Source organism: Lacerta agilis, chromosome 10, assembly GCF_009819535.1.
Source record: "Lacerta agilis isolate rLacAgi1 chromosome 10, rLacAgi1.pri, whole genome shotgun sequence".
NCBI lineage: Eukaryota > Metazoa > Chordata > Lepidosauria > Squamata > Lacertidae > Lacerta > Lacerta agilis.
Window position 1 is genome coordinate 33,828,919 of NC_046321.1, and position 17,325 is coordinate 33,846,243.

The 17,325-nt window shown below is 41.9% G+C and overlaps 1 protein-coding gene across 1 annotated transcript in view; it reads right to left on the reverse strand.

Annotated features, from left to right (window-relative positions):
• ELK3 (ETS transcription factor ELK3) overlaps window positions 1-17,325 on the reverse strand; it is a 51,437-nt gene continuing 34,112 nt past the window's right edge. Inside the window, exons 2-5 of the mRNA XM_033161764.1 lie at window positions 12,335-12,543; window positions 10,489-11,283; window positions 6,186-6,308; window positions 1-1,433 (exon numbers count right to left, since the gene is read on the reverse strand). Coding sequence (XP_033017655.1) covers window positions 1,335-1,433; window positions 6,186-6,308; window positions 10,489-11,283; window positions 12,335-12,541 — 1,224 coding nt within the window. The 5' untranslated portion in view covers window positions 12,542-12,543 and the 3' untranslated portion in view covers window positions 1-1,334. The remainder of the gene's footprint in view (window positions 1,434-6,185; window positions 6,309-10,488; window positions 11,284-12,334; window positions 12,544-17,325) is intronic.

Consider the following 17,325-nt stretch of genomic DNA (forward strand, 5'->3'; position numbering starts at 1 on the left):
TAGGTTGGGATGTTTCATTTAATCTAAATATTTTCAGTGTTTAGATATAGTTAACATGTTCAGAAAATATGCATGCATGAGATACTTTCCAGAATACAGCTCCTGGACACAATGCTCTTTTTATACAATACCACCCAGACTTATTAACTCTGCTTTTGTGTTGTATGTCATATTCAGGAAACTATAGTCATGATATTCTAGAAAGTGACACAACCTCTATTCTCCGTCTTCAGTATTTTAGCTTTCTGAGAAGAACAAACACCTTGGTGTTATTAAATCACAATGTTCAGTAGTATTTTTTCTGTACTAACCTGTTACTGAACACATTACAATTCTTACTGTATGTCTCTCACGCTCACAGACTTTAAAAAAAAAATGTAATCATGAGGGGTAGAAACTCTTCTTAAAATTGTCAAAAACTGCCTAGTTTTTGTAAGCCTTTGGCCATGTGAAACAGAAGCCACTGGCTTCAAAGTACTGGAAAAATTACCGGTAACTTAGAAGGTACAATACCTTGAGTATCGTCAGGAAAATGAAGAGCAGATTAAAGTTTCTTCAGTCAATGAATACATGAAAATGAGTGGCACTGAGCAAGGTTATATCTTCTTAATTTAAGAATGTCCCTAAAATACATTGTAAATATTTAAGGCCATGTTCCTCTTACCACAGAGAAGAATTGAAGCACCTATATCTAAATAGTGTCCTATTCTTAAACACACTTACTGGCCAAAATATTTATTATGGCCCCACAGTTCAGCAAGGAAATAGGAGGATTCTTTATATAACTGGAAAGCACTTAATTCAAAATTACATGAATACACTGCACCATATGGCCTACCGCAAGGGTAATACTGAAATACTAGCATGGGGAAGGGGCTGTTCAATACTTGGTTCCTTTTCAACCTTTACCTTAATACTGGAAAATATATAATCATTATATAACATTATGCAAAAGAAGGCACAGCCGGTTATAGTTTATACAAGCATGGTGCATAATATGCAGAAATACAGGATTAAAAAGTTTCACATCCTTTAGATAATTGTCTTGAAATCTATTAAGAAAAGTACTTCATTAACAGTGTTCAACACTTGGAGAGCAAGGATATAAAAAAATTATAACTCATTTTAATGCACAACAGATTCTGATAAAAAAAACACTGTTTAAAAATGCTAAATAAACATCATACAAGTAGATCATTCATGTAATGAAAAGTGCAAAACCATAGTAAAAGAGGGTTTCATGATGTCCTCCCAGTGTCACCAGAAAAATGAAACCCATCAGAATGGCTGTGTAAAATCCAGTTTGTGAGCGAGTCCTTTAATTTGCTGAGACATCAGGATTTATGAGTATTTGGAGACAGGAGAACTGGAGAAGAAGTCCCATCCAAGCTGGGAATTGGCACTGGGATGTGACCATTGAGCAGAGTTGGAAACTGCAAAAGGGGGAACAAGTATTTTAATTGTCTTTAAGATGTGCATTAAGGTTCAATCCAGAGATAACACTAGACAATAAACCATAAATGCTTTTTTTTAGTTTACCAATATTGTTAAGATGTATGGGCAACCTGTGCTCCCTTAAGCCACAAGCAGCCCTTGGCCTAATTTCATGCAGGTGGCAAGGTGTGGAGAAGGGAAAGGGGCATTGGGGGGGGGGGAGAGAGAGAGACAGAGAGAGAAGGGGTGTCCCATCTACTTTTCGTTCCAGCCCACCTCTCATAGAAGCACAGTCTGCATCTTAACTGCAGCCCAAGCAGCCACCATTCTGTCACAGTATTTATTGTTCATCAACCGATGCAAATAGGGACACTTCTTTGAGTAGACTGTGGGAGCATGTGTAGCCAAAAATAATGTGGCCGAAAGCTCTTCGCCTCCATGCTGCTGTTCTAATTCTACTCTACAACTGACTGTTCTGTACTGTTTTAAAGGAAGCGAGGGTGTTGTTTTTGCTAAAGGTACACTAGAAAAATGTAATTGCCCTGTAATATGTTATAATCAGCCAAGCATGTGAAATGGCAGGCTGTGCATGGGTTTAATTGCATGGGCATTAGAAACAAGATGCAGTGACCCAAGTCAGATACTTAACTTCAGGAAACCCTCAGGGGTATGGGGCAGAAGAAGAAATGAACCTCTAGCAACTCATCTTAATAGGCTTTTTGTAAATAGAGACATTTGGAACATACGTGTTCAACCTTCCTGCAATTATGCAAAATGCTCTGATTTGCTTAATACATTAATTCTGCAATCAATCATAGCTTTTGTGTTTTTATTCCTTCACTTGCTGTGTTTTGTCAGAGTCCCAGCTCTTCAGAATGAGATCCCTTTGTGTGTTTGTGCACTGCCTGACACGAAGGATCTCAGATTCTTCCCTGGAACTGCTCAGTTGCAACTATTGGGCAAATAATATGCAAACAAACAATGGTGTGGATTCTGGCTGCAAAGCAACATCAGCCAGTGGGATGTTTGAGATGAATTCCAGCCGTGCTTCCCTGCTATTGTTTTAGAACTTTATTGCAGAGTGAACTGCAGCTTTGAACAAGTCTCCCATTGCCCTAATTACACTGCAAGCTTTCAAACCTGGAGTAAGTTAATTACATTCCTCAATTAACTTGATCCAGTGAAGTAAGCTGGATGCAGGACTCTCCTCGCCCATCTGCTGGGAAACAGAAGTTGTTTTACCTGTATACCAACTAAGAGAAATAGTTTCACCAGTCCAACTCCTTTGGCTTGTGTGCCAGAGTAGCGTGTCTTAATTTTCTGTAACAGCACCTGCATTCCCCTCCCCCCCCCCAATGCATAGTTTTCTTGAAGTCACCTGAGCAGCATTGTAATGCCCCATTTGTCGCTTTCCAGCCGTTTTTTGTAAACCAAAGCACACTATTGGCTTAAGCTTTATAAATAAATATGTCCTCAAAAGGTGATCATAAGGAAAACCTTGAAAAAAGGTAAAGCAAGCTTACTTGGAGTGTTAATATCTGCCCCCCCCCCCCAATCTCAATATTTTTTTGGGAAGGAGAAATCTGCATCCTATGTGTAGACAAAATTTGTTTTGTAACCCCTGTCCGGAACATTAGTTGAGATTTCAGCACTCTGCCCATCCACATATTCTCCCTTGATCAGGAAAGGCTTTACCTGTGAAGATGGAAGTGAGCGCAGTGAGCCCTTTAAAGAAAGAAACAAGTCAAATCCTTGGTGAGTTAGATCAGGTTCAGGCTCAGCGGCTGTTGCCACTTCTTATTTGGTTCTTGGGAAGAACACTTTTCCTATGCTAATAGATTTGTCATCTTGGCCTTTCTCTGAACCACACGTTAGTCAAATAAGGGCCCTTGATGTGACGGATCTGGATCCCCTTTTCACTTCCAGTTACCACTAATAGGTGCTGGATGCACTTGGCTCTCACTACAGGGCAAGTCGTGGGTGCTTCTGTCTGATCCTAACTGGATGGCTCTAATCAAGTGTGCAAAATTATGAAATGCTAAAAATAATGGAGTTCGTGTGAGGCGAAAGAGAGCCCTAGGAGGACTGCTGCAAAGCAGGTTGTGTTCTAAGTCAGAACAGTTGTTGAAGCTTAGTGAGGATATATGGGGAGTTGGATATTTGGGGTTTTCAGGACTCTAGTTCTTGAAGCTGTGCTGCACAAGTTGGGGGTCCATCCCCAGATTTTGGTGGCAAGTGTCTTCTTCCAAATGCTCTATATCTAGTGCTGTATATACTTCAAACTTTTTTCCTCTCTCCCTCTCCTTTTGTGTGCATTTTAGGATCAAGCCTGTACAACAACGATCTACAAAACACTGGACTATTTCACATAATGTGTTACAGTATATCCTGGATATGAATCTGGTTTGCACGAGCTGCATTGTAATATTGACAACTTGGGAACAGTCCACAACTCCTTCCCTGCAGCACCTTCTCCCCATCTTCCATTTCTGCTTAAACACTACCCAGTGTCACTTAGGGGGTGTGTGCCCCCCCCTGAGTGCACACACTTAGCAGAAAAATATCTAATAGGACAAAGAGGGAATTTATACTTGGTGGGAATGCCTTGAGCACCCCCAATTTGTACAAGCACACAATTGTTAATTTATTAATGGGTGGAATGAAAGAATGCAAGCATGTTTGCATGGCGGTAGTAGGCAACAACAACAAAAACAGTATTAAATCCACCAGTTTTTAGAGACGTTTGCAACAGGACTCTGACTTGAACATGAGAAACAGTGGTACCTCGGGTTACATGCGCTTCAGGTTACAGGCTCCACTAACTCAGAAATAATGCTTCAGGTTAAGAACTTTGCTTCAGGATAAGAACAGAAATTGTGCTCTGGCGGCACGGCAGCAGCGGGAGCCCCATTAGCTAAAGTGGTGCTTCAGGTTAAGAACAGTTTCAGGTTAAGAACGGACCTCTGGAACGAATTAAGTACTTAACCAAAGGTACCACTGTATATTGCAACCAAAATCCAGGAATAGTGATGGGAATGCAAGGTAGCATAACACAAACTTGAATATTTGCAGATAGCATACCACAGCACTGCTACTACGGAGGTTTAATAAAAAGCCTACAGTTCTTATAGGCTGAATTTACGGACACACATTGAAATGCCCTGTGTGGCAGGAATTTGGTGATCTCAGCCCCCACTCACTTCAACGGCATGGTAATCCTGCAGTGACATCTTCCTTGCTTGCTCCAGGTGCTTCCCTGACATAAATTTATTCCTTCCTGTTATCGGTAAGTGTAGTTTTCCTGCGTCAGCCAAGGAAGCCAAATTCCAGGTGATGGTGCTAACATTTTCATACCCAGTATAATTTCTCCCTTTTTAAAATAGGGATTGAAAAAAAATTCCACATGATACTGGACTCATGGAGCCAAGATGCTCCTGCGATCATGAGCACTTTCTCTAGCATTTTTAATCCTTGTGACTTTAAACTGTTCTTGCAGCTTCCCTTAACACAGCCTCAGATAGGGCATGCTAATCCTCTTGAGAAATTTTCAGATTCTTTGGGAGGGGGGGGGTTGTTTTCCCATGCGCAGATAAGTTTTGACCTACAGTCTCTTTGACATATTTTGGCTGAAACATCAGAGCTGCCACAAAAACATAAGAGAAGCCTGCAGGATCGGGCCAATCGCCCGCCCAGTTCAGCACTGTGTGGCCAACTGGTATACAGAAGCATACTACCTCTGACGGTGGAGGCAGAACATAACCATAGCAGCTACCATGAATTTGTCTACTGTTTCAGAGCCATCTGAGTGGGTGGCCATCACTGCCTCCTGTGGGCAGTGCGAAGAATTACTTTCTTTCATCTGCCCTGAATCCTCCAGCATTTCGCTTTGTTGGGTGTCCCAAAGTATCTCCGTATGCATAATTTTACACATTTCTATCGTGTCCCTTTTTGCTCATCTTTTCTCTAAACTGAAAAAGCCCTACGCCACTGTTGTTATCTTTCTTCCTAGGGGAGTTGCTCTATCTCCTTGGTCATTTTGGTTGCCCTTTTCTGAACCTCTTTCTGAGTTGAGGCTACCAGAACAGCACACAGTGTATTCCAAATGCAGCTGCATCATAGCTTTGTATAACAGCATTATGACATTGGCAATTTTGTTGTCAATTCCTTTCCTAATGATCCCTAGCAAGGATTTTTTCCCCATTTTCACAGGTGCCGTGCACTGGGTCAACATCTTCATCAAGGTGTCTGGCACGTGTGTTTTCACTAACTATGAGAGAGGGGGGACTTAGAATCATAAAATTTTAGAGTTGGGACCACAAGGATCATCTGGTCCAAACTCCTGCAATTCAGGAATCGTTTGCCTAATGTGGGGCTCAAACCCACGACCCTGAGATTAAGAGACTTATGTTCTACCAACTGAGCTATCTCAGCTTGGCGTATAATTAACCGAAGCCACCTCTGCTGCTGCCCTAGTGATAACAATCACTTGCCCCTTCAGGAGGCAGATTCCAGAAAAGCAGTAAACCTCCCTCAGTGCACTGTGTAGAGTTTCTGCCTTCTGGCATCTTCATTGCTTTGTCTCTCACCCTGTTACTGAAGCTCCTTTCCTGACAGAAGATAATGTTTTTGCACATCTGATGTTATCTCTTTTGAGAATGGAAATGCCTCCACCCCCAGCCAGAGAAAGGTTCTTTTGGCTACCTGGCCAGAAAAGCGCCACCTAAGAGAGCAGAGCCATTGCTCCAACCCACCTGGAACAGGGTGTTTGGTCCTTGCAGCCTGGCAGGACTCAAAGGAGCGACGGGGCTGAGGCTGCTCCAGAAGTGAATGCTAGAAAGCAATGGACTCGGGGTCAACAGCAATCCATTTGGGGTCTGCAAGACAAAAGACACACGACATGTGTTCCAACGTTCATCTACTCTTTGGCTTACCATGTCTTGACTCACATTGCCAGGTTGAAGGTTACAGGGGGCCCTCCTCGTTGCTTCGCCCCATAGCTTTTTTTTCAGAGAGATGTTTTGTGCTTAGAAACTGTTTTCCTTTCTGAACCTTGGGATTTTTAACATTAGCATTTTAACAGGGATTTGGTATAAGAATTGTCATTACACGTACTGTGCTTTTTCTGGGTGAGTTCCTATGCAACTTCTTTCTAGCTGCATCTTCTTGTAAAGGGGAACTATGAGCAGAAAACGATGGAGAAGGAGAGGAAGCTGGGTGCAAATAAGCCCTTCTACTCACAAAAGGGCTGTTCTACATCCCACACGAGAGCACTCTGTGACCCAAAGCTGTGTGTGTGTAAGCAAAATCAGACGAACTGCCATAGAATCTGCCTATTATCACACTGTGTGGACGCTTAAGCATTTGCAGGACACTCCTCGTGTCAATTCCCCTTAGGCGAAGGGGCCATACCTCAGCAGCACAACAACTGCTCTGCATGCATCAGCTCCTGGGTTCAGTTCCAGGCGCCTCCAGCTAAGGCTGGGGAAAATTGTCCCTCAAACCTAGGAGAGGCAATGTCAGTCACCATAGGCAATATTGATGTAGATGGACCGCTGGCCTGACTAGCTTTACTGTGTGAGTCCAAAAAACTGAGCAATACCAATGTACTCTGCATATTCTATAGCCACTTTAAATGGTGGCACGTGATGAAACAACTAAAATATGAAAGCTGTACAGAATATATGACAAAAATCACTACTGTTTAGTTCATTTTTGCTTTTTGGGCATGGCAGAATCTCTAGGCTTATTATCATCATCATCATCTCTGAGCATAATACTCTCCTTACCTCTGCTTGTTTACTCTGCAAGTTATTTTGTTTATTAACACTTCAAGTCAATGTTGCTGAACGTGTCCCTTGCAGGATATGACATCACTCTAGAGCAAAGTACCTCTTTTCTTAATAAGGAAGCAGTTTCACTGCCTCATCGTGCTCAGTTTTGTTTTTCTACAATCACATGATACATCTGCCCAGCTGAGAATGAGAAGGCACTTTTTTTAACCTTCTCTGTTAGAAAACAAAGTATGAACATTGCTTTCCCCCTCATGCTGCATATATTCTGGACAGCTCCATACTGACTATCACATGATGAGGGATTTAGCTTGGACCCTTAAGAATATGTTCTACTACTGAACTAAGGTTCTTCCTCATTGCTTGCCATCATTAGCTCACATGGAGTAAAAGAAATTACCATAGTACTTGCAATGATCCACAAATGTATATTTAGGTGGAAGTTACCAAACTAAGGCAACAAAATTTTCCATAAATATCAGACATTGTTCTCACTTTTAATCTTTGAAGAAAAGAAGTGGACATATTTAATACCATAAATGGTATATTTACCACAAAATGTATATTTACTGTAGGATGACAGAATAAGACCCCACAGAATGCAACTCCTCCAGAGAACTTTGAAATCTCCTAGCCACTGGGACTTACTTCCCAAGAAAGTGTATAGGGTTGCCACTTTACAGCTACAACTACAAAAGGCCAAGCGGTGCCTTAAATATTGGCACATTTATTACAGCAAGTTTTCATGGACTAGAGTCCATTTCAAAGCTTATGCCACAATTTATGAATTGGCATTTAACATGCTGGAAGACTTGATGCTTTTGCTGCAACAGACCAACCCAGCCATCCTGCTGAAGCTTCCTGCACAATCTTGTGCATGTTTCCGCCGAGGTGCATTTTGCTCAACTCCATGGAACTTGCGCCCAGGTTAGTAGTTTGTAGCCCAAATCTACCTAGCTAGGCCTGTGTCGATTTTCAAATGCTATTTTCAGCAGCATGACTCATGAATGAATAAATCTGAGATTTCTTTTGCAAGCAGCCCACAGCTCAGAAAGCAACTGTCAGGTCATTTATTTTTAAAAGAACTGCAAACTCTCAGGCTTTCATACCCAAAATAACTAGGTTTCCTTTTTTAGCATCATAGACCGAGTTGATCGCTGCTTAGTGTTAACTGTTCTACCACATGTCTTTTGGCTAAGCTCCGCTCCCTCATCAGCACCATGTCGGAATCCTATTGTTCTATACAAGGTTTGAGCAAAGAGCATTTTTTAAGCCAGGCTTCTCTACTCTGGCGCCATCCAGATGTTTTGGGCTACAGTTCCCATCTGTCCCAGCCAAGCGGCTTTAACCCCAAAAGAGGTAGATTTGGAATGTGATGGGCTAACATGCCAGCCAGATTATTGTGTGTTTTAACACTTAGTGAATGGATGCTTTAAGGTGCAGTGTCTCTGATCCCTGCAGAGAATTAGTTTGTCCAACATTATAGAGTATTAATAAGGTTGGTTTTTTCTTAAAGCTAGACAGAGACACTTTTTCATCAAGCCAGAAAAGGTCATCAAAACAAAAGTGTCTTCAGTTGTTTCCAGAAAGGGCCAGGCTATACGTATCTTAATACTTAAAAGAATGCTACTTTAAAATACATATTCACATTACCATGTTAAATAGCAGCTTCTGAACTGCTGCTGGACTGAATAACACACGACTCTTGCAAGATGGCAGCGAAGGAAGAGGACTGCAACTGATTTCCATCAACAACCTCCCAAAGACAACAAAGAGAGCACCCAGTGCTCACTAGCACGATGTGTACATTTCATTGCTAGTGTAGAGCACCAACCTTCTGTTGTTACCAAATGGATAATGTAAGCAGATGATGCCTGGGATTCAGTGACAGAGGATTCCAGACTTAAAGCCCATCTGATGCTTAATGCAAAAGGGAGAGACAGTTGCATAGACACTCATTCTGCCCTTAAGGAGTCAGCCTTTTTTATTCTGAATACCGCAAAACCACTTTATGATTAAAGAAAACAGCTTGACCTAAACATGTCATTTCATATTTTGTTTGAGAAAGGCCACAGTGCCAGCAAACTACGAAATGTAATTAAGCTGCTAACGGTCTATCCCACTTTGAAAAGGGCGGGGGGACGGACAGTCTGGCCTCTTGTTCATGGAAGCATCCAGATTTCCTGGCATCTAAAGTGTCCACTTTCTTAGAAGGCTTTTTTCAAGCCTAATTGTTGTGGAGAGGTGTGATCTCTTGCTTCCCAGCTGCAATCTCCAGCAAGATCAACACACCCACCCAAGATTTGGCTTGAAGAAAAGCAAAAGCCTAACTGAGAGCAGATGGCCAATAGTGGGTTTACATGTATTTGATTGCTGTGTGTGTGTGTGTGTGTGTGTGTGCATGCCATGCCCCTAACAGCATCTCCACTTTGCAAATTTGCTCGTAAGCCCCAATGCTATGCAAGATTTGTCACAGGGAACGTGTGCATAGGTTTCTAGCAGATAGCTGGAAGTGGTGAGCTATCCATCCTGGAAAGCTGTTGATGCAGGAATGAAATTTACATGGAAGGCAGAGCATTACTGAGATGGGTCTTCTCAGTGGTGGTGCCCCTATTTGAACACCCTTCCCAAAAAAGATTTGGGAGGTGCCTAAACTACTGTCATTCAGATTAAGACCTTTTCATTTCCCCAGCGTTTGTATGTATTACATTTGCATGCCACTTATATCTTCCAAGGATCTCAAGGTGTTGAACATGGTTCTTCCCCGCCCCCATTTCATCATCACAACAACCCTGTGAGGTAGATTAAGGGAAGAGAGTGAGCTTCACGGCTGAGTGGGGATTCAAACCATGGTTTCCTAGGTCATAGTCCAACACTCTAACCATTATGCCACACTGGCTCTCTTTCAATTTTGCCTATGCTGATGTATTACTGCTTTTACATATTTTACTGACTGCTGCTCTCCTGATTTTTGCTCCTGCCGTATTGGTTTTATTTGTAATAACTGCTTTTTAAAAAAATAACTTGATTGTATTTTTAATCTAAGGAACATTTTAATAGAAAAAGGACTCATACATTCTTAACAAACTACATGCTGCTGTAGTTCTGTCCTTGGAAGAAAAAGGCACTTTCTCCAAGGGCACGCCATGGGCATCACTAAAAGGAACTCAGGAGGCGATCCTCTACACACAGGAGTAAGTCCCACTACACTCAGCAGAGCTTACTTCTAAGTAAACATGCATAGGATTCCCTGTCAAAGTCTTACCTGGGCAGTGAAGAAAGCAGGAGTCAGGGATCCTGAGGGGAGTGCTGGACTGTTGAGGGCAATAGAGCCGAGGTCAGTGCTTGAAAGAACCATTGGAGGTGCCGAGATCTCCAAACCTTTGGGTTTCTTAGCCTTTGGGGGAAGAGAAGGAGATTTTGTCTTGGATCCTGATGAGAGGTTCAGTGGCTCAAGAGAATCAGAATCCTGGCAACTGGACTCCAAAAAGATGCTTCTGTGTTCTGAAGGGAGGGGTGAGTTCGGAGACAGAGACGGCGACCGGGAGGAAGACGGCGAAGACGATGAGATGCTGGCAACATTGGGCAACATTAAAGAGGATATTTTTGCAGAGACAGAGGATGCTAAGAAAGCAGAAGCAGCTGCTGCCTCGGATGTTGAAGGCAGGGACACTATGGGCCTCATGACTTGCTTGTCTGATTTGTTTGTCACAAACCTTATAACAGTTCGGACTTCTTCCAGAGGGGTGGGCCCCTCCAGTTTCTCCTCCAGCTTCTCTGTTTTGATCTGCTTGAGAGTTTCTGGCTGGTTTTGCAGGGAGTTGATGGTGAAAGAGGAGTACAACCCCGAATGGATATATTCATTACGGCTTGCGCCTTTCAGGGCCGCCAAGCCATGCTTGTGTTGCTCTCTACCTTCAAGAGGTATCTTGCAGTCGCTGTCCTGCAGCAAAAGGCTCTCCCTGCTGATTTCCACAGCATGAGGATCCATCTTTAAAATGTCAGGGAATGACACAAACTTGTACACGAACTTCTGCCCAATTACCTTCTTGATGATGTTCTGCATTAAATAGCAAACGAAGTGTGACATGCGTTAGTATATTTCCACAAAGTAGCTCAGTGCACAGCATCTCCTCTACAATGCAGGAGGCTCAAGGTTTGATTCCTGGCATCTCCAGTTAAAAAAAAATCAGATAGCTTGTGGGTTTACTTAGGCCTGGCATGGTTACTTAAGCCACAAGTCCATTTTCCCCAAACCATGCCTACCCGTGTCATACCTGAAGCCCCTTGTGGTGTCAGGTGAGAGGCAGGTGGCAATGTGGCTGCCAATGACCAATTGGGAGCCTTTAAGTGCACTCGTAAATATGCACTGGCAAGGGAAGCCTTGCTGTCCCTGCTGATCAGCTGATCAGGAAGCCAGCTGGGATTGGCTGCTTGTGGGGACTCCATCTCTTGACATCATTGTGACATCAGGTGACTGACAGGTGGGCAGCCCCCACCCACCTGTCAAATTTGGCCTGCAAGTGCTAGAGGAGATAAGATCTGGCCCTGAGGTAACAGGTGATGAGAAAGACCCTCAGCCTGAGAAGCTGGAGAGCCATTGCCAGTTAGAGTAGTCAATTCTGGGTTTGACAGACTAATAGTCTGACATTTTATAAAGGCAACTGCCTAACATAATATAATATAATACAGTATGTGCAATTTGATTGACAATGCTTCCTCCTTATAGACTGTCTTTAGGCTGCCCTGCCTTTAGGTGGCTACTTAAAGGCAGCAGTTTGTTGGGGAATTTACTGCTGCACTGGTTTTGACATTTTGAGGGGGTTGCTTTTTGCATTTAGGCAAGGAAAATGATGCGTTTGGGTTTTAGGTGTTGTTGTTTTTTTAAAAAAATAAAGACTTTAAAATATATTACTGATATATATGGCTGGCTGAAATCTTTGTAAGTGGTATTTTACTGTCTGAATTTTGTATTCATGTTAACTTTTTGTGAGCAGCCTTGGGGGGGGGGGCTCTTTTTAGCCAAAAGGCAGCACTCCAACTTTAACAAGCATGTTGCTACTTTTTGCTTTCTTGTTTAAGTACTGTACTAATAGAATTTTTAAAATTACCTTGTCATAGTAGTATCTCAGCGCTCTGCTCAGTTTGTCGTAATTCATGTTAGTTTTGTTTTTTCTGAGTCCCCACAGCTTAGCTACTTCTTCTGCCTTAAGTAGCTTAAATTCACCATCGTTAGACGTCCAACAAATTAGGTGCTCATGTTTCTGATCGAGAAGCAACTGCAACAGGAACTGCCACAATGTGATTGCACTCTCCATGCCTGCAATGGGCAGAAAAAAGGAGGGGAAGACAATGTAAACAATGTAAAATACTGAAGAAAACGCATTTTAATATATCCCAATAAACCCTATTGTAAAATTATTCTGTAAAGTTTATCATTCTTTGCTAATCCTGTAGTATAATATTCCAGTTACAGGTGGGTAGCCGTGTTGGTCTGCCATAGTCGAAACAAAATAGGAAATTCTTTCCAGTAGCACCTTAGAGACCAACTTCAGAAGAAGTGTGCATGCACACGAAAGCTCATACCAAGAACAAACTCAGTTGGTCTCTAAGGTGCTACTGGAAAGAATTTCCTATTTTGTTTATAATATTCCAGAGAGAGAGAAAAATACTCTAGCCTAAACCCAGCAAAGAGTGAAGCCCACTGATTTCAATGAGTTTGGCATTCCATGCTGGATGGAGGCATCCTTTTTAAAATATCATTTTTCACATTTAGCATATACTGAATATATATAGCATCTTACTCTGAATATCAAATATCCCAAGGATTTTCCATTAAGCTACTGTTTTTGCACAATGGCCCATTGTTCTCTCTCCCCCTCTCTCTTATCTCTGTAATAGTCAATAGGATCCAGGCTGCCATTGCATGGTCTTTCTTCCCCCCTCTCTCTCTAAGTGTAGACACAAAGGGGCTGCCTAACTCTAATCTTATTTCTGTCCTGACTCTGTTCAGAATACTATTGTAATTCTGGGGTTTTCATTTTCCTGCTGTTGCTTTTATATAAAGTTGATAGTGGAAGCAAAATATACTATGGCGATAGAGAACATCAAAGTTACAGTGATGTTCTTGTAAAAATGGACTGGTGTCAACACACCTATGCATGGCCAGAGTACAGCTTTCCTGGGGCAAATACATGTCTGAATACTCCCTGTACACATAAAAGTGAAAAGGCCACAGATTGTTTCCAGAACTTCTCACAGTTTACTTTTTTTTAGAAAATGCTGGGCTTATGTTCGCTCAGTTCTGAGCTGGATATTGTTGTAATACTTCTCTTTCATAGCCTCTCTTCCTTTTTGCCATTACATTTTTGGGACTACACCCTTCACACCTGAGCAGACAGATACACACGCCCATCATCTCAGTGCTAAGACTTAAGGCATTTATCAAGGAAGTCTACGAAAATAGTTTGAACAGTGATAGGAAAATAACTCCAGTTACAGGTAGGTAGCCGTGTTGGTCTGCCATAGTCAAAACAAAACAAAACAAAAATTCCTTCCAGTAGAAGTGTGCATGCACACGAAAGCTCATACCAAGAACAAACTTAGTTGGTCTCTAAGGTGCTACTGGAAGGAATTTTTTATTTTTTATTTTGTTTTAGGAAAACAACTGTTTCTGATTTTGATTTTTATAAACGATAAAGAATTATGCAATATTATAGTTTAACTTAGGATCTTCAGTACATTGATGCTGCACCTTGCTTTAACATCTTATAATATTTTATTTATTTATAACATGTACACACTACCCTTCATCCGATTTGGATCCCAGGCTGGTATACAACCAGACCTCGTACAGTATTACAATATCAAATGATAACAGGAAGACAGAAAATAAGAGCAAAGCTAAGATTTACAGCAACCTGAAATGTATTGCCAAATAAAAACATTTTTGCCTCGCACTGAAAAGATTGCTAAGGTTTTGTTTATATGTATTCGCTTGCTTTCATTTTGTAGACGGGTGGAATGGCTTGACCTAGCCAGAACCATGTTGTGCTTCGGTAAAGTCAAGACACTTAAGAAACCATTTCTCTCTTGCTTCTTCGTTGCACGTAGTGCTTTCTCTCTTTTGCTTCTCCTAGCCAGATTACCAATTCCACCCACCTAGTAAACTCAAGCAGGGAGGGGGACCCGCTATAGATTAGTCTTTCAAATCCTTGCTCCTCGCTTCAAAAACAGCATTGCAACTGTAAAACACAATGGCATAAAAGCCATCCGTTTATTTCAGTGCAATTCGTTTCTAACTAAATGGACTTGTGATGGCAGAAGACAGCTGGATAATCCCACTTCATTCATATATTTTTTCCTAACGGAATGCAACAATGCCCCTGTTTGTACATCATTTTAAACCCTAGTTTAAAATAAATTATGTGAACAAGCTAGTAAAGGTAAAGGTAAAGGGACCCCTGACCATCAGGTCCAGTCGTGTCCGACTCTGGGGTTGCGGCGCTCATCTCGCTCTCTAGGCCGAGGGAGCCAGCGTTTGTCTGCAGACAGCTTGCGAGGCATGTGGCCAGCATGACAAAGCTGCTTCTGGCGAACCAGAGCAGCGCATGGAAACACCGTTTACCTTCCTGCTGGAGCGGTACCTATTTATCTACTTGCACTTTGACGTGCTTTCGAACTGCTAGGTGGGCAGGAGCTGGGACCGAGCAACAGGAGCTCACCCCTTGGCAGGGATTCGAACCACCGACCTTCTGATCAGCAAGCCCTAGACTCTGTGGTTTAACCCACAGCGCCACATGCTGCTAAAAGTGCAGGTTTTCGGCTCCTATCTCTCTTCAGCCTGGAGGGTACAATCAAGATGCTGGCTTTTTATGATGAACCAGTGTCATTGTTCGTTTCCTTGAAACAAACCACAGGCACAGTAAGCCAACATAGTTGTTTTTGCCTTACTAGTCACTATTTGTTTTGCAGCAATAAACTACAAGTGCTGTTCTGCATGCAACACAAAGCCAGGCTCTGGTTTTTTCTTCCCCTGCAGGAAGGAGCAAGAGAGGAGCAAAGAACATGTTCAAATTAAACCATAGCCTTATTTTAAACTTTAAAGTGATAAACCATGTGAATGTCTGTCAGGATCTCCTACACACGAGTTGGTTCAAACATCTGACCAGCTGTGTTCAATATACACTATATCAATTGGAGTAATTTGTACAAATATTACTTAATAGTGATGAGACTGGTAGGTGCCTATACTGTGCGCAACTAATCTTATACTGAAATTCTGGAGAATATTATATGCTTCTATTAAGTGTGGATAGGGGGCACACACAAAAACCCTGCCCCCAATATCCTTACACGTACCACCCTCTTCTCAACCCCCAACCTTCCTCAAGTTGAAGGGGGAAGGTCTATAAGGTCACAATTGCTTGGTGTTTTCATATCTTATTATTTGCAGTTATTTATTTTGTGATCCATTTTGAGAACATTTCAATGTAGCGGGAAAGCTCATTTAGATAAATAAAAGCCATATCTGTGCAAATGTCAAAGATCTACAAAGAATTAGCATCTACTGTATAGTTTATACAACAAGGAAAAAGTAAATAATAATAATCTCCCTTTCTATTAGTAAAACAGTTAAAACAATATATAAGCAAGGTAATATTCAAAGGGAGACATATTGGTACTTCTTCCAGTCAGTCTAAAATATAAGACCATTCTAAATAATGTGATTTCAGAATATCTGTAAATCTACGATCTCTACCTTGGAACTGAGTCTACAAGCTAACCACTTGCCTACTACTTGAGCCTAATTTTTGTACTTTCCTGCTTCCCTCTGCTTTGTGTACAATACCTGACGAAGGTTGTTCAGGAGAACCTGGAAGCTTGCCACACTTTTGTGACATTTTCTCTGGTCCCAATAAAGGTGTTAACCTGTTGTGGATTTTGAAATACAGTGGTGCCTCGCAAGACGAAATTAATTCGTTCTGCAAGTGCTGTTGTATAGCGAAAATTTCGTCTTACAAAGCACCAACGGGGGGAGAGCGGTTTGACGGGGGGGGGGGAATCGTGGAAATTTTTCGTCTTGCGAGGCAAGCCCATAGGAAAATTCGTCTTGCAAGACAGCCTTTCGCTAGCGAATGCCATTCGTCTAGCGAGTTTTTCGTCTAGCGAGGCATTCGTCTAGCGAGGTACCACTGTACAGTATTTATTTTTATAAAAAGTGGTTTTATGTGCACATTTTCTGTATCTGCCACTAGGTGGTGCACAACTTCTGAGTCTTCTTGTAACTCTTCCACATTGGCACTGAGTAATTTCAAACTCTTCCTTGCAAAGTCCCAGATGAAGCTGTGCACAAGGAATCATGCCACAGGGTTCTGTTTGCAAACCTATCAGGCTTTAGTGAAGCCTTATATGCAGAATTTTTAAAAAACCCTTTTTCTTTACTAGAAAAACACATTCTATGTTATTAAACGTTTTTAATTCTTTTGAGAAATTTTGTAACTGCATTATGCAGACTCACGTACAGACACAGGCTTCTTAACCTGAGGTGCGTGCACACATAGCAACAGCCTTGTGGAAGACATGGGGTACATAATATCCCCACATCACAAGATATGAATCAAAGACTCCTCTGAGATGGGTTGCTACTATTCCAATTTCACCAATACGAGAACAAAGGCGACCCTATGAGGACCTCAGCTTGGAATTGTCCCGTTCTTAATTCCTCAACTCTAAAGTAGTTCACTACGGGCAGGCATGCAAAGTCTCTACCACATAATCAATATGAGCAACTATTATCTCATTATAACAGAACATAATCTGGATAACTAGTAAGAGTGGCTACATGACTTTCCGTGCAAAATAGCAGGGTGGTTCACTTCCCTCTTAAGCACACCACAGATTTAACACTTCATTCTGTTTGTTTGTTTGCTTGCTTGCTTGGTTGCTTGTCTGTCTCATCTACCCACACTTGTTTCACTAGCATTGCCTTTTTTAACCCTTTAAATATTTCCCTCTAAGAAGCAAGAATGTCTATTCTGTAATTCCCATCTATACAACACTTATTAGTGCAGTGCGTGACAGGGCACAGGTTCACAGGGAG